The sequence below is a fragment of the Phyllobates terribilis genome, unplaced genomic scaffold, assembly GCF_046119375.1.
Source record: "Phyllobates terribilis strain yellow unplaced genomic scaffold, ASM4611937v1 Scaffold_12__6_contigs__length_324123572, whole genome shotgun sequence".
Lineage (NCBI taxonomy): Eukaryota > Metazoa > Chordata > Amphibia > Anura > Dendrobatidae > Phyllobates > Phyllobates terribilis.
The window spans coordinates 145830332-145852782 of NW_027362772.1; the positions used below are offsets into that span (position 1 = coordinate 145830332).

At 57.5% G+C, this 22451-nt stretch overlaps 1 protein-coding gene across 1 annotated transcript in view; it reads left to right on the plus strand.

Moving 5' to 3' along the window:
* The window catches only part of HSD17B14 (hydroxysteroid 17-beta dehydrogenase 14), a 33612-nt gene extending 31316 nt beyond the window's left edge, over positions 1-2296 (plus strand). Inside the window, exon 9 of the mRNA XM_073656330.1 lies at positions 1315-2296. Within this exon, the coding sequence (XP_073512431.1) occupies positions 1315-1479 (165 nt within the window). The 3' untranslated portion in view covers positions 1480-2296. The remainder of the gene's footprint in view (positions 1-1314) is intronic.
* Positions 2297-22451: the final 20155 nt, after the last annotated feature.

Below are 22451 nucleotides of genomic sequence, written 5' to 3' on the forward strand. Positions count from 1 at the left end.
AGTGGGTCTGTACATCACCATGTGCACTCATGTCTATAGAATGGGTCTGTACATCACTATGTGCACTCATGTCTATAGAATGGATCTGTACACCACTGTGTGCACTCATGTCTATAGAGTGGGTCTGTACACCACTGTGTGCACTCATGTCTATAGAGTGGGTCTGTACACCACTATGTGCACTCATGTCTATAGAATGGGTCTGTACATCACTATGTGCACTCATGTCTATAGAGTGGGTCTGTACATCACCATGTGCACTCATGTCTATAGAATGGGTCTGTACATCACTATGTGCACTCATGTCTATAGAGTGGGTCTGTACATCACCATGTGCACTCATGTCTATAGAATGGGTCTGTACATCACTATGTGCACTCATGTCTATAGAATGGATCTGTACACCACTGTGTGCACTCATGTCTATAGAGTGGGTCTGTACACCACTGTGTGCACTCATGTCTATAGAGTGGGTCTGTACACCACTATGTGCACTCATGTCTATAGAATGGGTCTGTACATCACTATGTGCACTCATGTCTATAGCATGGGTCTGTACATGACTATGTGCACTCATGTCTATAGAATGGGTCTGTACATCACTATGTGCACTCATGTCTATAGAATGGATCTGTACACCACTGTGTGCACTCATGTCTATAGAGTGGGTCTGTACACCACTGTGTGCACTCATGTCTATAGAGTGGGTCTGTACACCACTATGTGCACTCATGTCTATAGAATGGGTCTGTACATCACTATGTGCACTCATGTCTATAGCATGGGTCTGTACATGACTATGTGCACTCATGTCTATAGAATGGGTCTGTACATCACTGTGTGCACTCATGTCTATAGAATGGGTCTGTACATCACTATGTGCACTCATGTTTATAGCATGGGTCTGTACATGACTGTGTGCGCACTCATGTCTATCGAATAGGTTTGTACATCACTATGTGCACTCATGTCTATCGAATGGATCTGTACACCACTGTGTGCACTCATGTCTATAGAATGGATCTGTACACCACTGTGTGCACTCATGTCTATAGAATGGATCTGTACATCACTATGTGCGCTTATGTCTATAGAATGGGTCTGTACATCACTGTGTGCGCACTCGTCTATAGAATGGGTCTGTACATGACTGTGTGCACACTCATTTCCATAGCGTGGGTCTGTGTATCAGTATGTGTGCATTCAACTATTAACTGCCTCAACTGATTACTCCTTAGCCCTGCTTCTTGTATAAAACATTAGGTAGGCTTTCTGTTTACCCAGTGCCGATCCCATGTGTTCTTTTGATTTCAGCTGCTGGGTCGCATGGGGACAGCTGAGGAGTGCGCCAATGCTGCGCTGTTCCTGGCAGCAGAGGGGACGTTCTGCACAGGCATAGATATTCTCCTAACAGGTGGAGCTGAACTCAATTACGCCAACAAGACTCAGCAGAAGACGCGGAGCAGCATTTATCACTGACGGCTAATAGGCTGGAATGTCCTTTCATCGATATGGAACCTAATAAAGCTTCTCTGCAGTAAATCATGAAGACACAAGTCCCCTAATAGACGGCTGCAGATCTACGTTCATGTGTCGTCCGAGTGATATCACTGGTTACAGATGTAAAAATTATGCAGCCTTCCCCAAACACCAACTTTAACAATTCGTCCCAACCTGTAGATACACAGATTTTGTGAAACTACAACTCTCAGCATGCAAAGATACATGGACAATAGCCTAAGGAGGCAGTGGCTCAGGGGTGACTAATTTTAATTCAGATCATTAACTGTTTCCATGTTACTGACTAGAAGGGTTTATTTGGTGGGTGAAGTAGGCTCACAGGGAATCCAGGTATATATTGGCTACTACCTCTGTCTTATTAAAAGGGCAGACAAGCCATTTGACAATTGCAGGAACAATGCATAACAGGGAATAAGGTGAAAGAAAGTTCCAGTACCTATAGTGCTGGCAGAAAGCTGATGAAAAGAAACAGACTTTAATATATATATGGATGCCTTTTTTGGACATTTATATGCACCAAAGGAGTTTTAACTTATGAGGGGTGAGGACAGTAAGATCATGCTTTGTACCCATAAAAGATGTATTTGTTTTCTAAAATATAATATGAACATGCAAAAAAAACCTCAGTGTGAAAGCCTCCCTAAATGTGCAAAAAGACAATTGGCTAGAAGTGTATATGCCGCAGATGTAGTCTAGCCGAGCTGGACCTATGCCCAGCTCCAGCCAAAGGGTGGTGGCGCCCTTCTCTCCTACAAAGGATCGGGAAGAAGATGTGGACTGGCAATAAGCACAAGGCTCTCCTGTGCCAGGATGTTGGAACGCAGCTCCATTAACAGCTGGGGGTCCCAAAATCTCTCATATAATGTTTCCTTTAAAAATGGGGTTGATCCAATAGTGACTTTATGGGGCCATAGGAAACAAACATGCCTTAGGAGCAGGGGAAGTGGTTAGAGTGCGATCAGTGATTAGCTGCAGCGGTCACTTGTGCTATAGTCATAACATGACTCCAGCAACCTATCAACAAGGACAAGTTAATGTATACTCCAGGATATATGTCTCTGACAGATACTGTAGCATCCATCACCATGAGAGTCCATTGTATAATGTAAATATTTAATGTCTATAGTTGCAATGGTCATACCCCAACGATCAGCAAATTGTTCTCTATCCTATGGATAGGGGATCATATGCTATTTTGGGAATAACCCTTTAAGGTGCAGCAGGCCTGATCTAGGCCAAATGAAAGCGATCGTGATGTCCAATGTTTATATCAGACGTCAACTGTCAGTCATTAAAATTAAAGGGGTTTTCCAACTAAAGTCATGTATGGTCTCTCCAGAGGAAGGGTATAACTGTCTGATCACGGGGCCCAGTAGAATAGGGGTCTGGAGGCCTCTTCCATCACAGCTGTGGACGGGATTGAATGGAGCAGCATAGTCACACACAGCGCCTCTCTTTGCCTGATGGACATGACTGAGTACAGCGTTGCTATCTCTGCCAGTCTCACAAAGGACAAAGGAAGGCGCAGCAGAGCATGACCATGTATGGCCTACTCGTTCCTTTCCTCCCATCCATCCGATAAGATCCTCTTCCCTCTCCCCATACCCTTCAATTTCTAGTTAATAATACACTTGAGACAGGTTTATTTGGATATAATTGGCCATAGCGGCCATTTATTAACAAACAATAACAATAATATTTAAATACCAAACATTATGGGGAGGGAAGGTCCTTGAAGCTCCAAGATCTGGCACATTTAAAATCCAAGTGTTTTCTAATCTGATTAACCTTTACCCTTAGCTGCGACCCCCAGCTCAAGGGCACCACACCACCATCAGTGGTAAAAGAAGGCCTCCACTGGCAACCAGGGTACACCCCGTCCAGAGCCCCATTAAGTGCCAGATCAGCCGACCATAATTCCACCCTGAAGGGAATCATCCATATAAATTCCCCCCATAGCAAATTCCACCAACTCCAAGGACCCCCCGGCCACTATGACTTCCTTACAAACTCAGAGATATCTATAACTGTATATATATAACCTTTTTTTTTTATATAAAACAAATTAAAAACTCCCTTATCAAAATACAAGGGTGGGTGGTACTGTTCACAATAGGATGACCCCTGTAATGGCTCCTCTTCCCGCACTTTTCCCCTTTATACCCCCTTTCTTTACTCCACCACCCCCCTTTTTCCATCCAATGCCCTAACCGTAATTCAAAATCCCTATACTCTCCTGGCCCAATCACAGTCATGCGGGCCTTTACCTACAAGTACGGCTCCGGTCCTTTCTGGAGCGCCACCATGACGCTGGAATCCCAACTGAGGCGATCAATGCCCCCAGTGTGCAGGCCCCGCTATGTGCACGCTCCCACACAGCAGAGCAGACTATGTGCATGCTACCAAACACCAGGCCGTGCTATGTACAAGCTCCCATACACCAGAGCGCGCTATGTGCGCGCTCCCACACACCAGAGCGTGCTATGTGCACGCTCCCACACACCAGAGCGCACTATGTGCACGCTCTTACACACCAGGCCGCGCTATGTGCACGCTCTCACACACCAGAGCACGCTATGTGCACGCTCTCACACACCAGGCCGCGCTATGTGCACGCTCTCACACACCAGAGCACGCTATGTGCACGCTCTCACACACCAGGCCGCGCTATGTGCACGCTCTCGCACACCAGAGGACGCTCTCGCACACCAGAGCGCGCTATGTGCACGCTTTCACACACCAGGCCGCGATATGTGCACGCTCGCACACACCAGGCCGCGCTATGTGCACGCTCGCACACACCAGGCCGCGCTATGTGCGCGCTCCCACACACCAGAGCGCGCTATGTGCGCGCTCCCACACACCAGAGCGCGCTATGTTCACGCTCCCACACACCAGAGCACACTCTCACACACCAGAGCATGCTCTCGCACACCAGAGCGCGATATGTGCACGCTCTCACACACCAGGCCGCGCTATGCGCACACTCCAACACACCAGTGCATGCTCTCGCACACCAGAGCACGCTCTCGCACACCAGTGCACACTATGTGCATGCTCCCACACACCAAGCTGCGCTATGTGCACGCTCCCACACACCAGAGCACGCTATGTACAAGCTCCCACACACCAGAGCACGCTCTCACACATCAGAGCACACTGTGTGCATGCTCCCACGCACCAAGCCGCGCTATGTGCACGCTCCCACCCACCAGAGCACGCTATGTGCACATTCTCACACAGCAGACCGCACTGTGTGCACGTTCCCACCCACCAGAGCACGCTATGTGCACGCTCGCACACACCAGAGCGCGCTATGTGCACGCTCGCACACACCAGAGCGCGCTATGTGCACGCTCGCACACACCAGAGCGCGCTATGTGCACGCTCGCACACACCAGAGCGCGCTATGTGCACGCTCGCACACACCAGAGCGCGCTATGTGCACGCTCGCACACACCAGAGCGCGCTATGTGCACGCTCGCACACACCAGAGCGCGCTATGTGCACGCTAGCAGACACCAGAGCGCGCTATGTGCACGCTCGCACACACCAGAGCGCGCTATGTGCACGCTCGCACACACCAGAGCGCGCTATGTGCACGCTCGCACACACCAGAGCACGCTATGTGCACGCTCGCACACACCAGAGCGCGCTATGTGCACGCTCACACACACCATAGCGCGCTATGTGCACGCTCGCACACACCAGAGCGCGCTATGTGCACGCTCGCACACACCATAGCGCGCTATGTGCACGCTCGCACACACCAGAGCATGCTATGTGCACGTTCTCACACACCAGGCCGCGCTATGTGTACGCTCTCACACACCAGAGCACGCTATGTGCACGCTCTCACACACCAGGCCGCGCTATGTGCACGCTCTCACACACCAGAGCACGCTATGTGCACGCTCTCACACACCAGGCCGCGCTATGTGCACGCTCTCGCACACCAGAGGACGCTCTCGCACACCAGAGCGCGCTATGTGCACGCTTTCACACACCAGGCCGCGATATGTGCACGCTCGCACACACCAGGCCGCGCTATGTACACGCTCGCACACACCAGGCCGCGCTATGTGCGCGCTCCCACACACCAGAGCGCGCTATGTGCGCGCTCCCACACACCAGAGCGCGCTATGTTCACGCTCCCACACACCAGAGCACACTCTCACACACCAGAGCATGCTCTCGCACACCAGAGCGCAATATGTGCACGCTCTCACACACCAGGCCGCGCTATGCGCACACTCCAACACACCAGTGCATGCTCTCGCACACCAGAGCACGCTCTCGCACACCAGTGCACACTATGTGCATGCTCCCACACACCAAGCTGCGCTATGTGCACGCTCCCACACACCAGAGCACGCTATGTACAAGCTCCCACACACCAGAGCACGCTCTCACACATCAGAGCACACTGTGTGCATGCTCCCACGCACCAAGCCGCGCTATGTGCACGCTCCCACCCACCAGAGCACGCTATGTGCACATTCTCACACAGCAGACCGCACTGTGTGCACGTTCCCACCCACCAGAGCACGCTATGTGCACGCTCGCACACACCAGAGCGCGCTATGTGCACGCTCGCACACACCAGAGCGCGCTATGTGCACGCTCGCACACACCAGAGCGCGCTATGTGCACGCTCGCACACACCAGAGCGCGCTATGTGCACGCTCGCACACACCAGAGCGCGCTATGTGCACGCTCGCACACACCAGAGCGCGCTATGTGCACGCTCGCACACACCAGAGCGCGCTATGTGCACGCTCGCACACACCAGAGCGCGCTATGTGCACGCTCGCACACACCAGAGCGCGCTATGTGCACGCTCGCACACACCAGAGCGCGCTATGTGCACGCTCGCACACACCATAGCGCGCTGTGTGCACGCTCGCACACACCATAGCGCGCTATGTGCACGCTCGCACACACCAGAGCGCGCTATGTGCACGCTCGCACACACCATAGCGCGCTATGTGCACGCTCGCACACACCAGAGCATGCTATGTGCACGTTCTCACACACCAGGCCGCGCTATGTGCACGCTTCCACACACCAGAGCACGCTATGTACAAGCTCCCACACACCAGAGCACGCTCTCACACAACAGAGCACACTGTGTGCATGCTCCTACACACCAGAGCGCGCTATGTGCGCGCTCCCACACTCCAGAGCACGCTATGTGCACGCTCCCACACACCAGAGCACGCTATGTGCACTTTCTCACACACCAGGCCGCGCTATGTGCACGTTCTCACACAGCAGACCGCGCTATATGCACGTCCTCACACACCAGAGCACGCTATGTGCACGCTTGCACAACACCAGAGCACGCTATGTGCACACTCCCATACACCAGAGCACGCTATGTGCACGTTCTCACACACCAGGCCGCGCTATATGCACGTTCTCACACACCAGGCCGCGCTATGTGCACGTTCTCACACAGCAGACCGCGCTATGTTCACGTTCTCACACAGCAGAGCACGCTATGTGCATATGTGCACGCTCGCACACACCAGAGCACGCTATGTGCAGGCTGCCATACACCAAGCCGCGCTATGTGCACGCTCCCACACACAAGAGCACGCTCTCGCACACCAGTGCACACTATGTGCATGCTCCCACACACCAAGCTGCGCTATGTGTATGCTCCCACACACCAGAGCACGCTATGTGCACGTTCTCACACACCAGGCCACGCTATGTGGACGCTCCCACACACCAGGCCACGCTATGTGGACGCTCCCACACACCAGAGCACGCTATGTACAAGCTCCCACACACCAGAGCACGCTCTCACACAACAGAGCACACTGTGTGCATGCTCCTACACACCAGAGAGCGCTATGTGCGCGCTCCCACACACCAGAGCACGCTATGTGCACACTCCCACACACCAGAGCACGCTATGTGCACGTTCTCACACACCAGGCCGCGCTATGTGCACGTTCTCACACAGCAGACCGCGCTATGTGCACGTTCTCACACAGCAGAGCACGCTATGTGCACGCTTGCACAACACCAGAGCACGCTATGTGCACGCTCCCACACACCAGAGCACGCTATGTGCACGTTCTCACACACCAGGCCGCGCTATGTGCACGTTCTCACACACCAGGTCGCGCTATGTGCACGTTCTCACACAGCAGACCGCGCTATGTGCACGTTCTCACACAGCAGAGCACGCTATGTGCATATGTGCACGCTCGCACACACCAGGGCACGCTGTGTGCACATTCTCACACACCAGAGCACGCTATGTGCACGCTCGCACACACCAGAGCGCGCTATGTGCACGCTCCCACACACCAGAGCATGCTCTCGCACACCAGAGCACGCTCTCGCACACCAGAGCACACTATGTGCATGCTCCCACACACCAAGCTGCGCTATGTGTACGCTCCCACACACCAGAGCACGCTATGTGCACATTCTCACACACCAGGCCGCGCTATGTGCACGCTCCCACACACCAGAGCACGCTATGTACAAGCTCCCACACACCAGAGCACGCTATGTACAAGCTCCCACACACCAGAGCACGCTCCCACACACCAGAGCACGCTCTCACACACCAGAGCACACTGTGTGCATGCTCCCACACACCAGAGCGCGCTATGTGCGCGCTCCCACACACCAGAGCACGCTATGTGCACGTTCTCACACAGCAGAGCACGCTATGTGCACGCTCGCGCAACACCAGAGCACGCTATGTGCACGCTCGCACAACACCAGAGCACGCTATGTGCACGCTCCCACACACCAGGTCGCGCTATGTGCACGTTCTCACACAGCAGAGCACGCTATGTGCATATGTGCATGCTCGCACACACCAGGGCACGCTATGTGCAGGCTCCCACACACCAGAGCACACTCTGACACCACAAGAACAAACTGTGTGCATGCACCCATACACCAAGCCGCGCTATGTGCACGCTCCCACCCACCAGAGCACGCTATGTGCACATTCTCACACAGCAGACCGCGCTATGTGCACGTTCCCACCCACCAGAGCACGCTATGTGCACGCTCGCACACACCAGAGCACGCTCTCGCACACCAGAGCACACTATGTGCATGCTCCCACACACCAAGCTGCGCTATGTGTACGCTCCCACACACCAGAGCACGCTATGTGCACATTCTCACACAGCAGACCGCGCTATGTGCACGTTCCCACCCACGAGAGCACGCTATGTGCACGCTCGCACACACCAGAGCACGCTCTCGCACACCAGAGCACACTATGTGCATGCTCCCACACACCAAGCTGCGCTATGTGTACGCTCCCACACACCAGAGAACGCTATGTGCACATTCTCACACACCAGGCCGCGCTATGTGCACGCTCCCACACACCAGAGCACGCTATGTACAAGCTCCCACACACCAGAGCACGTTCTCACACACCAGAGCACAGTGTGCACGCTACCACCTACCAGAGCACGCTATGTGCACATTCTCACACAGCAGACCGCGCTATGTGCACGTTCCCACCCACCAGAGCACGCTATGTGCACGCTCGCACACACCAGAGCGCGCTATGTGCACGCTCGCACACACCAGAGCTCGCTATGTGCACGCTCGCACACACCAGAGCGCGCTATGTGCACGTTCTCACACAGCAGACCGCGCTATGTGCACGTTCTCACACAGCAGAGCAAGCTATGTGCACGTTCTCACACAGCAGAGCACGCTATGTGCATATGTGCACGCTCGCACACACCAGGGCACGCTATGTGCACGCTCCCACACACCAGAGCGCGCTATGTGCACGCTCCCACACACCAGAGCGCGCTATGTCCACGCTCCCACACACCAGAGCGCGCTATGTGCACGCTCCCACACACCAGAGCGCGCTATGTGCACGCTCCCACACACCAGAGCGCGCTATGTGCACGCTCCCACACACCAGAACGCGCTATGTGCACGATCGAACACACCAGAGCGCGCTATGTGCACGCTCGCACACACCAGAGCGCGCTATGTGCACGCTCGCACACACCAGAGCGCGCTATGTGCACGCTCGCACACACCAGAGCGCGCTATGTGCAAGCTCGCACACACCAGAGCGCGCTATGTGCACGCTCGCACACACCAGAGCGCGCTATGTGCACGCTCGCACACACCAGAGCGCGCTATGTGCACGCTCGCACACACCAGAGCGCGCTATGTGCACGCTCCCACACACCAGAGCGCGCTATGTGCACGCTCGCACACACCAGAGCGCGCTATGTGCACGCTCGCACACACCAGAGCGCGCTATGTGCACGCTCGCACACACCAGAGCGCGCTATGTCCACGCTCCCACACACCAGAGCGCGCTATGTGCACGCTCCCACACACCAGAGCGCGCTATGTGCACGCTCCCACACACCAGAGCGCGCTATGTGCACGCTCCCACACACCAGAGCGCGCTATGTGCACGATCGAACACACCAGAGCGCGCTATGTCCACGCTCCCACACACCAGAGCGCGCTATGTGCACGCTCCCACACACCAGAGCGCGCTATGTGCACGCTCGCACACACCAGAGCGCGCTATGTGCACGCTCGCACACACCAGAGCGCGCTATGTGCACGCTCCCACACACCAGAGCGCGCTATGTCCACGCTCCCACACACCAGAGCGCGCTATGTCCACGCTCCCACACACCAGAGCGCGCTATGTGCACGCTCCCACACACCAGAGCGCGCTATGTGCACGCTCCCACACACCAGAGCGCGCTATGTGCACGCTCCCACACACCAGAGCGCGCTATGTGCACGCTCCCACACACCAGAGCGCGCTATGTGCACGCTCGCACACACCAGAGCGCGCTATGTGCACGCTCGCACACACCAGAGCGCGCTATGTGCACGCTCGCACACACCAGAGCGCGCTATGTGCACGCTCGCACACACCAGAGCGCGCTATGTGCACGCTCGCACACACCAGAGCGCGCTATGTGCACGCTCGCACACACCAGAGCGCGCTATGTGCACGCTCGCACACACCAGAGCGCGCTATGTGCACGCTCGCACACACCAGAGCGCGCTATGTGCACGCTCGCACACACCAGAGCGCGCTATGTGCACGCTCGCACACACCAGAGCGCGCTATGTCCACGCTCCCACACACCAGAGCGCGCTATGTGCACACTCCCACACACCAGAGCGCGCTATGTGCACGCTCCCACACACCAGAGCGCGCTATGTGCACGCTCCCACACACCAGAGCGCGCTATGTGCACGATCGAACACACCAGAGCGCGCTATGTGCACGCTCGCACACAGCAGAGCGCGCTATGTGCACGCTCGCACACACCAGAGCGCGCTATGTGCACGCTCGCACACACCAGAGCGCGCTATGTGCACGCTCGCACACACCAGAGCGCGCTATGTGCACGCTCGCACACACCAGAGCGCGCTATGTGCACGCTCGCACACACCAGAGCGCGCTATGTGCACGCTCGCACACACCAGAGCGCGCTATGTGCACGCTCGCACACACCAGAGCGCGCTATGTGCACGCTCGCACACACCAGAGCGCGCTATGTGCACGCTCGCACACACCAGAGCGCGCTATGTGCACGCTCGCACACACCAGAGCGCGCTATGTGCACGCTCGCACACACCAGAGCTCGCTATGTGCACGTTCTCACACAGCAGACCGCGCTATGTGCATATGTGCACGCTCGCACACACCAGGGCACGCTATGTGCACGCTCCCACACACCAGAGCGCGCTATGCGCACGCTCCCACACACCAGAGCTCGCTATGTGCACGCTCCCACACACCAAAGCGCGCTATGTGTACGCTCCCACACACCAGAGCAAGCTATGTGCACGTTCTCACACAGCAGAGCACGCTATGTGAATATGTGCACGCTCGCACACACCAGGGCACGCTATGTGCACGCTCCCACACACCAGAGCGCGCTATGTGCACGCTCCCACACACCAGAGCGCGCTATGTCCACGCTCCCACACACCAGAGCGCGCTATGTGCACGCTCCCACACACCAGAGCGCGCTATGTGCACGCTCCCACACACCAGAACGCGCTATGTGCACGCTCCCACACACCAGAGCGCGCTATGTGCACGCTCCCACACACCAGAGCACGCTATGTGCACGTTCTCACACAGCAGACCACGTTATGTGCACGTTCTCACACAGCAGAGCACGCTATGTGCATATGTGCACGTTCCCACACACCAGAGCACGCTATGTGCACGCTCCCACACACCAGGGCACGCTATGTGCACGTTCTCACACAGCAGACCGCGCTATGTGCATATGTGCACGCTCGCACACACCAGGGCGCGCTATGTGCACGCTCCCACACACCAGGGCGCGCTATGTGCACGCTCCCACACACCAGAGCAAGCTATGTGCACGCTCCCACACACCAGAGCGCGCTATGTGCACGCTCCCACACACCAGAGCGCGCTATGTGCGCGCTCGCACACACCAGAGCGCGCTATGAGCACGTTCTCGCACAGCAGACCGCGCTATGTGCATGTTCTCACACACCAGAGCACGCTATGTGCATATGTGCACGTTCCCACACACCAGGGCACGCTATGTGCACGTTCTCACACAGCAGACCGCGCTATGTGCATAGGTGCAAGCTCGCACGCACCAGGGCTCGCTATATGCACGCTCCCACACACCAGAGCGCGCTATGTGCACGCTCCCACACACCAGAGTGCGCTATGTGCACGTTCTCATACAGCAGACCGCGCTATGTGCACGTTCTCACACACCAGAGCACGCTATGTGCATATGTGCACGCTCCCACACAACAGGGCACGCTATGTGCACGTTCTCACACAGCAGACCGCGCTATGTGCATATGTGCACGCTCGCACACACCAGGGCTCGCTATGTGCACGCTCCCACACACCAGAGCGCGGTATGTGCACGCTCCCACACATCAGAGCGCGCTATGTGCACGCTCCCACACACCAGAGCGCGCTATGTGCACGCTCCCACACACCAGAGCGCGCTATGTGCACGCTCGCACACACCAGAGCGCGCTATGTGCACGCTCGCACACACCAGAGCGCGCTATGTGCACGCTCGCACACACCAGAGCGCGCTATGTGCACGCTCGCACACACCATAGCGCGCTGTGTGCACGCTCGCACACACCATAGCGCGCTATGTGCACGCTCGCACACACCAGAGCGCGCTATGTGCACGCTCGCACACACCATAGCGCGCTATGTGCACGCTCGCACACACCAGAGCATGCTATGTGCACGTTCTCACACACCAGGCCGCGCTATGTGCACGCTTCCACACACCAGAGCACGCTATGTACAAGCTCCCACACACCAGAGCACGCTCTCACACAACAGAGCACACTGTGTGCATGCTCCTACACATCAGAGCGCGCTATGTGCGCGCTCCCACACACCAGAGCACGCTATGTGCACGCTCCCACACACCAGAGCACGCTATGTGCACTTTCTCACACACCAGGCCGCGCTATGTGCACGTTCTCACACAGCAGACCGCGCTATGTGCACGTTCTCACACACCAGAGCACGCTATGTGCACGCTTGCACAACACCAGAGCACGCTATGTGCACACTCCCATACACCAGAGCACGCTATGTGCACGTTCTCACACACCAGGCCGCGCTATATGCACGTTCTCACACACCAGGCCGCGCTATGTGCACGTTCTCACACAGCAGACCGCGCTATGTTCACGTTCTCACACAGCAGAGCACGCTATGTGCATATGTGCACGCTCGCACACACCAGAGCACGCTATGTGCAGGCTGCCATACACCAAGCCGCGCTATGTGCACGCTCCCACACACAAGAGCACGCTCTCGCACACCAGTGCACACTATGTGCATGCTCCCACACACCAAGCTGCGCTATGTGTATGCTCCCACACACCAGAGCACGCTATGTGCACGTTCTCACACACCAGGCCACGCTATGTGGACGCTCCCACACACCAGGCCACGCTATGTGGACGCTCCCACACACCAGAGCACGCTATGTACAAGCTCCCACACACCAGAGCACGCTCTCACACAACAGAGCACACTGTGTGCATGCTCCTACACACCAGAGAGCGCTATGTGCGCGCTCCCACACACCAGAGCACGCTATGTGCACGCTCCCACACACCAGAGCACGCTATGTGCACGTTCTCACACACCAGGCCGCGCTATGTGCACGTTCTCACACAGCAGACCGCGCTATGTGCACGTTCTCACACAGCAGAGCACGCTATGTGCACGCTTGCACAACACCAGAGCACGCTATGTGCACGCTCCCACACACCAGAGCACGCTATGTGCACGTTCTCACACACCAGGCCGCGCTATGTGCACGTTCTCACACACCAGGTCGCGCTATGTGCACGTTCTCACACAGCAGACCGCGCTATGTGCACGTTCTCACACAGCAGAGCACGCTATGTGCATATGTGCACGCTCGCACACACCAGGGCACGCTGTGTGCACATTCTCACACACCAGAGCACGCTATGTGCATGCTCGCACACACCAGAGCATGCTCTCGCACACCAGAGCACGCTCTCGCACACCAGAGCACACTATGTGCATGCTCCCACACACCAAGCTGCGCTATGTGTACGCTCCCACACACCAGAGCACGCTATGTGCACATTCTCACACACCAGGCCGCGCTATGTGCACGCTCCCACACACCAGAGCACGCTATGTACAAGCTCCCACACACCAGAGCACGCTATGTACAAGCTCCCACACACCAGAGCACGCTCCCACACACCAGAGCACGCTCTCGCACACCAGTGCACACTATGTGCATGCTCCCACACACCAAGCTGCGCTATGTGTATGCTCCCACACACCAGTGCACGCTATGTGCACGTTCTCACACACTAGGCCGCGCTATGTGCACGCTCCCACACACCAGAGCACGCTATATACAAGCTCCCACACACCAGAGCACGCTCTCACACACCAGAGCACACTGTGTGCATGCTCCCACACACCAGAGCGCGCTATGTGCGCGCTCCCACACACCAGAGCACGCTATGTGCACGTTCTCACACACCAGAGCACGCTATGTGCACGCTCGCGCAACACCAGAGCACGCTATGTGCACGCTCGCGCAACACCAGAGCACGCTATGTGCACGCTCGCACAACACCAGAGCACGCTATGTGCACGCTCCCACACACCAGGTCGCGCTATGTGCACGTTCTCACACAGCAGACCGCGCTATGTGCACGTTCTCACACAGCAGAGCACGCTATGTGCATATGTGCATGCTCGCACACACCAGGGCACGCTATGTGCAGGCTCCCACACACCAGAGCACACTCTCACACACCAGAACACACTGTGTGCATGCTCCCATACACCAAGCCGCGCTATGTGCACGCTCCCACCAACCAGAGCACGCTATGTGCACATTCTCACACAGCAGACCGCGCTATGTGCACGTTCCCACCCACCAGAGCACGCTATGTGCACGCTCGCACACACCAGAGCACGCTCTCGCACACCAGAGCACACTATGTGCATGCTCCCACACACCAAGCTGCGCTATGTGTACGCTCCCACACACCAGAGCACGCTATGTGCACATTCTCACACAGCAGACCGCGCTATGTGCACGTTCCCACCCACGAGAGCACGCTATGTGCACGCTCGCACACACCAGAGCACGCTCTCGCACACCAGAGCACACTATGTGCATGCTCCCACACACCAAGCTGCGCTATGTGTACGCTCCCACACACCAGAGAACGCTATGTGCACATTCTCACACACCAGGCCGCGCTATGTGCACGCTCCCACACACCAGAGCACGCTATGTACAAGCTCCCACACACCAGAGCACGTTCTCACACACCAGAGCACAGTGTGCACGCTACCACCTACCAGAGCACGCTATGTGCACATTCTCACACAGCAGACCGCGCTATGTGCACGTTCCCACCCACCAGAGCACGCTATGTGCACGCTCGCACACACCAGAGCGCGCTATGTGCACGCTCGCACACACCAGAGCTCGCTATGTGCACGCTCGCACACACCAGAGCGCGCTATGTGCACGTTCTCACACAGCAGACCGCGCTATGTGCACGTTCTCACACAGCAGAGCAAGCTATGTGCACGTTCTCACACAGCAGAGCACGCTATGTGCATATGTGCACGCTCGCACACACCAGGGCACGCTATGTGCACGCTCCCACACACCAGAGCGCGCTATGTGCACGCTCCCACACACCAGAGCGCGCTATGTCCACGCTCCCACACACCAGAGCGCGCTATGTGCACGCTCCCACACACCAGAGCGCGCTATGTGCACGCTCCCACACACCAGAGCGCGCTATGTGCACGATCGAACACACCAGAGCGCGCTATGTGCACGCTCGCACACACCAGAGCGCGCTATGTGCACGCTCGCACACACCAGAGCGCGCTATGTGCACGCTCGCACACACCAGAGCGCGCTATGTGCACGCTCGCACACACCAGAGCGCGCTATGTGCACGCTCGCACACACCAGAGCGCGCTATGTGCACGCTCGCACACACCAGAGCGCGCTATGTGCACGCTCGCACACACCAGAGCGCGCTATGTGCACGCTCGCACACACCAGAGCGCGCTATGTGCACGCTCGCACACACCAGAGCGCGCTATGTGCACGCTCGCACACACCAGAGCGCGCTATGTGCACGCTCGCACACACCAGAGCGCGCTATGTGCACGCTCGCACACACCAGAGCTCGCTATGTGCACGTTCTCACACAGCAGACCGCGCTATGTGTACGTTCTCACACAGCAGACCGCGCTATGTGCATATGTGCACGCTTGCACACACCAGGGCACGCTATGTGCACGCTCCCACACACCAGAGCGCGCTATGTGCACGCTCCCACACACCAGAGCTCGCTATGTGCACGCTCCCACACACCAAAGCGCGCTATGTGTACGCTCCCACACACCAGAGCAAGCTATGTGCACGTTCTCACACAGCAGAGCACGCTATGTGAATATGTGCACGCTCGCACACACCAGGGCACGCTATGTGCACGCTCCCACACACCAGAGCGCGCTATGTGCACGCTCCCACACACCAGAGCGCGCTATGTCCACGCTCCCACACACCAGAGCGCGCTATGTGCACGCTCCCACACACCAGAGCGCGCTATGTGCACGCTCCCACACACCAGAGCGCGCTATGTGCACGCTCCCACACACCAGAGCACGCTATGTGCACGTTCTCACACAGCAGACCACGCTATGTGCACGTTCTCACACAGCAGAGCACGCTATGTGCATATGTGCACGTTCCCACACACCAGAGCACGCTATGTGCACGCTCCCACACACCAGGGCACGCTATGTGCACGTTCTCACACAGTAGACCGCGCTATGTGCAAGTTCTCACACACCAGACCGCGCTATGTGCATATGTGCACGCTCGCACACACCAGGGCGCGCTATGTGCACGCTCCCACACACCAGGGCGCGCTATGTGCACGCTCCCACACACCAGAGCAAGCTATGTGCACGCTCCCACACACCAGAGCACGCTATGTGCACGCTCCCACACACCAGAGCGCGCTATGTGCGCGCTCGCACACACCAGAGCGCGCTATGAGCACGTTCTCACACAGCAGACCGCGCTATGTGCATGTTCTCACACACCAGAGCACGCTATGTGCATATGTGCACGTTCCCACACACCAGGGCACGCTATGTGCACGTTCTCACACAGCAGACCGCGCTATGTGCATATGTGCACGCTCGCACACACCAGGGCTCGCTATGTGCACGCTCCCACACACCAGAGCGCGGTATGTGCACGCTCCCACACATCAGAGCGCGCTATGTGCACGCTCCCACACACCAGAGCGCGCTATGTGCACGCTCCCACACACCAGAGCGCGCTATGTGCACGCTCCCACACACCAGAGCGCGCTATGTGCACGCTCCCACACACCAGAGCGCGCTATGTGCACGCTCCCACACACCAGGGCACGCTATGTGCACGTTCTCACACAGTAGACCGCGCTATGTGCAAGTTCTCACACACCAGACCGCGCTATGTGCATATGTGCACGCTCGCACACACCAGGGCGCGCTATGTGCACGCTCCCACACACCAGGGCGCGCTATGTGCACGCTCCCACACACCAGAGCAAGCTATGTGCACGCTCCCACACACCAGAGCACGCTATGAGCACGCTCCCACACACCAGAGCGCGCTATGTGTGCGCTCGCACACACCAGAGCGCGCTATGAGCACGTTCTCACACAGCAGACCGCGCTATGTGCATGTTCTCACACACCAGAGCACGCTATGTGCATATGTGCACGTTCCCACACACCAGGGCACGCTATGTGCACGTTCTCACACAGCAGACCGCGCTATGTGCATATGTGCACGCTCGCACACACCAGGGCTCGCTATGTGCACGCTCCCACACACCAGAGCGCGGTATGTGCACGCTCCCACACATCAGAGCGCGCTATGTGCACGCTCCCACACACCAGAGCGCGCTATGTGCACGCTCCCACACACCAGAGCGCGCTATGTGCACGCTCCCACACACCAGAGCGCGCTATGTGCACGCTCCCACACACCAGAGCGCGCTATGTGCACGCTCCCACACACCAGAGCGCGCTATGTGCACGCTCCCACACACCAGAGCGCACTATGTGCACGTTCTCACACAGCAGACCGCGCTATGTGCACGTTCTCACACAGCAGAGCACGCTATGTGCATATGTGTACGCTCGCACACACCAGAGCAAGCTATGTGCACGTTCTCACACAGCAGAGCACGCTATGTGCACGCTCCCACACACCAGAGCGCGCTATGTGCACGCTCCCACACACCAGAGCGCGCTATGTGCACGCTCCCACACACCAGAGCGCGCTATGTGCACGCTCCCACACACCAGAGCGCGCTATGTGCGCGCTCTCACACACCAGAGCGCGCTATGTGCACGTTCTCACACAGCAGACTGCGCTATGTGCACGTTCTCACACAGCAGAGCACGCTATGTGCACGCTCCCACACACCAGAGCGCGCTATGTGCACGCTCCCACACACCAGAGCGCGCTATGTGCACGCTCCCACACACCAGAGCGCGCTATGTGCACGCTCCCACACACCAGAGCGCGCTATGTGCGCGCTCGCACACACCAGAGCGCTCTATGTGCACGTTCTCACACAGCAGACCGCGCTATGTGCACGTTCTCACACACCAGAGCACGCTATGTGCATATGTGCACGTTCCCACACACCAGAGCGCGCTATGTGCACGTTCTCACACAGCAGACCGCGCTATGTGCACGTTCTCACACACCAGAGCACGCTATGTGCATATGTGCACGCTCCCACACACCAGGGCACGCTATGTGCACGTTCTCACACAGCAGACCGCGCTATGTGCATATGTGCACGCTCGCACACACCAGAGCGCGCTATGTGCACGCTCCCACACACCAGAGCGCGCTATGTGCACGCTCCCACACAGCAGAGCATGCTATGTGCATATGTGCACGCTCGCACACACCAGAGCAAGCTATGTGCACGTTCTCACACAGCAGAGCACGCTATGTGCATAAGTGCACGCTCGCACACACCAGGGCTCACTATGTGCACGCTCCCACACACCAAAGCGCGCTATGTGCACGCTCCCACACACCAGAGCGCCCTATGTGCACGCTCCCACACACCAGAGCGCGCTATGTGAGCGCTCGCACACACCAGAGCGCGCTATGTGCACGTTCTCACACAGCAGAGCGCACTATGTGCACGTTCTCACACACCAGAGCACGCTATGTGCATATGTGCACGTTCCCACACACCAGAGCGCGCTATGTGCACGTTCTCACACAGGAGACCGCGCTATGTGCACGCTCCCACACACCAGGGCACGCTATGTGCACGTTCTCACACAGCAGACCACGCTATGTGTACGTTCTCACACACCAGAGCACGCTATGTGCATATGTGCACGTTCCCACACACCAGAGCACGCTATGTGCACGCTCCCACACACCAGGGCACGCTATGTGCACGTTCTCACACAGCAGACCGCGCTATGTGCACGTTCTCACACACCAGAGCGCGCTATGTGCATATGTGCACGCTCGCACACACCAGGGCACGCTATGTGCAGGCTCCCACACACCAGGGCGCGCTATGTGCACGCTCCCACACACCACAGCAAGCTATGTGCACGCTCCCACACACCAGAGCGCGCTATGTGCACGTTCCCACACACCAGAGCGCGCTATGTGCGCGCTCGCACACACCAGAGCGCGCTATGTGCACGTTCTCACACAGCAGACCGCGCTATGTGCATGTTCTCACACACCAGAGCACGCTATGTGCATATGTGCACATTCCCACACACCAGGGCACGCTATGTGCACCTTCTCACACAGCAGACCGCGCTTTGTGCATATGTGCACGCTCGCACACACCAGGGCACGCTATGTGCACGTTCTCACACAGCAGACCGCGCTATGTGTACGTTCTCACACACCAGAGCACGCTATGTGCATATGTGCACGTTCCCACACACCAGAGCACGCTATGTGCACGCTCCCACACACCAGGGCACGCTGTGTGCACGTTCTCACACAGCAGACCGCGCTATGTGCACGTTCTCACACACCAGAGCGCGCTATGTGCATATGTGCACGCTCGCACACACCAGTGCACGCTATGTGCAGGCTCCCACACACCAGGGCGCGCTATGTGCACGCTCCCACACACCAGAGCAAGCTATGTGCACGCTCCCACATACCAGAGCGCGCTATGTGCACGCTCCCACACACCAGAGCGCGCTATGTGCGCGCTCGCACACACCAGAGCACGCTATGTGCACGTTCTCACACACCAGAGCGCGCTATGTGCATGTTCTCACACACCAGAGCACGCTATGTGCATATGTGCACATTCCCACACACCAGGACACGCTATGTGCACGTTCTCACACAGCAGACCGCGCTATGTGCATATGTGCGCGCTCGCACACACCAGGGCTCTCTATGTGCACGCTCCCACACACCAAAGCGCGCTATGTGCACGCTCCCACACACCAGAGCGCGCTATGTGCGCGCTCGCACACACCAGAGCGCGCTATGTGCACGTTCTCACACAGCAGACCGCGCTATGTGCACGTTCTCACACACCAGAGCACGCTATGTGCATATGTGCACGCTCCCACACACCAGGGCACGCTATGTGCACGTTCTCACACAGCAGACCGCGCTATGGGCATTTGTGCATGCTCGCACACACCAGGGCTCGCTATATGCACGCTCTCACACACCAGAGCGCGCTATGTGCACGCTCCCACACACCAGAGCGCGCTATGTGTACGCTCTCACACACCAGAGCGCGCTATGTGCACGCTCCCACACACCAGAGCGCGCTATGTGCACGTTCTCACACAGCAGACCGCGCTATGTGCACGTTCTCACACAGCAGAGCACGCTATGTGCATATGTGCACGCTTCCACACATCAGAGCGCGCTATGTGCACGCTCCCACACACCAGAGCGCGCTATGTGCACGTTCTCACACAGCAGACCGCGCTATGTGCACGTTCTCACACAGCGGAGCACGCTATGTGCATATGTGCACGCTCGCACACACTAGAGCAAACTTTGTGCACGTTCTCACACAGCAGAGCACGCTATGTGCATATGTGCACGCTCGCACACACCAGTGCACGCTATGTGCAGGCTCCCACACACCAGGGCGCGCTATGTGCACGCTCCCACACACCAGAGCAAGCTATGTGCACGCTCCCACATACCAGAGCGCGCTATGTGCACGCTCCCACACACCAGAGCGCGCTATGTGCGCGCTCGCACACACCAGAGCACGCTATGTGCACGTTCTCACACACCAGAGCGCGCTATGTGCATGTTCTCACACACCAGAGCACGCTATGTGCATATGTGCACATTCCCACACACCAGGACACGCTATGTGCACGTTCTCACACAGCAGACCGCGCTATGTGCATATGTGCGCGCTCGCACACACCAGGGCTCTCTATGTGCACGCTCCCACACACCAGAGCGCGCTATGTGCACGCTCCCACACACCAGAGCGCGCTATGTGCGCGCTCGCACACACCAGAGCGCGCTATGTGCACGTTCTCACACAGCAGACCGCGCTATGTGCACGTTCTCACACACCAGAGCACGCTATGTGCATATGTGCACGCTCCCACACACCAGGGCACGCTATGTGCACGTTCTCACACAGCAGACAGCGCTATGGGCATTTGTGCATGCTCGCACACACCAGGGCTCGCTATATGCACGCTCTCACACACCAGAGCGCGCTATGTGCACGCTCCCACACACCAGAGCGCGCTATGTGTACGCTCTCACACACCAGAGCGCGCTATGTGCACGCTCCCACACACCAGAGCGCGCTATGTGCACGTTCTCACACAGCAGACCGCGCTATGTGCACGTTCTCACACAGCAGAGCACGCTATGTGCATATGTGCACGCTTCCACACATCAGAGCGCGCTATGTGCACGCTCCCACACACCAGAGCGCGCTATGTGCACGTTCTCACACAGCAGACCGCGCTATGTGCACGTTCTCACACAGCGGAGCACGCTATGTGCATATGTGCACGCTCGCACACACTAGAGCAAACTTTGTGCACGTTCTCACACAGCAGAGCACGCTATGTGCATATGTGCACGCTCGCACACACCAGGGCTCGCTATGTGCACGCTCCCACACACCAGAGCGCGCTATGTGCACGCTCCCACACACCAGACCGCGCTATGTGCACGTTCTCACACACCAGAGCACGCTATGTGCACGTTCCCACACACCAGAGCGCGCTATGTGCACGTTCTCACACAGCAGACCGCGCTATGTGCACAATCTCACACACCAGAGCA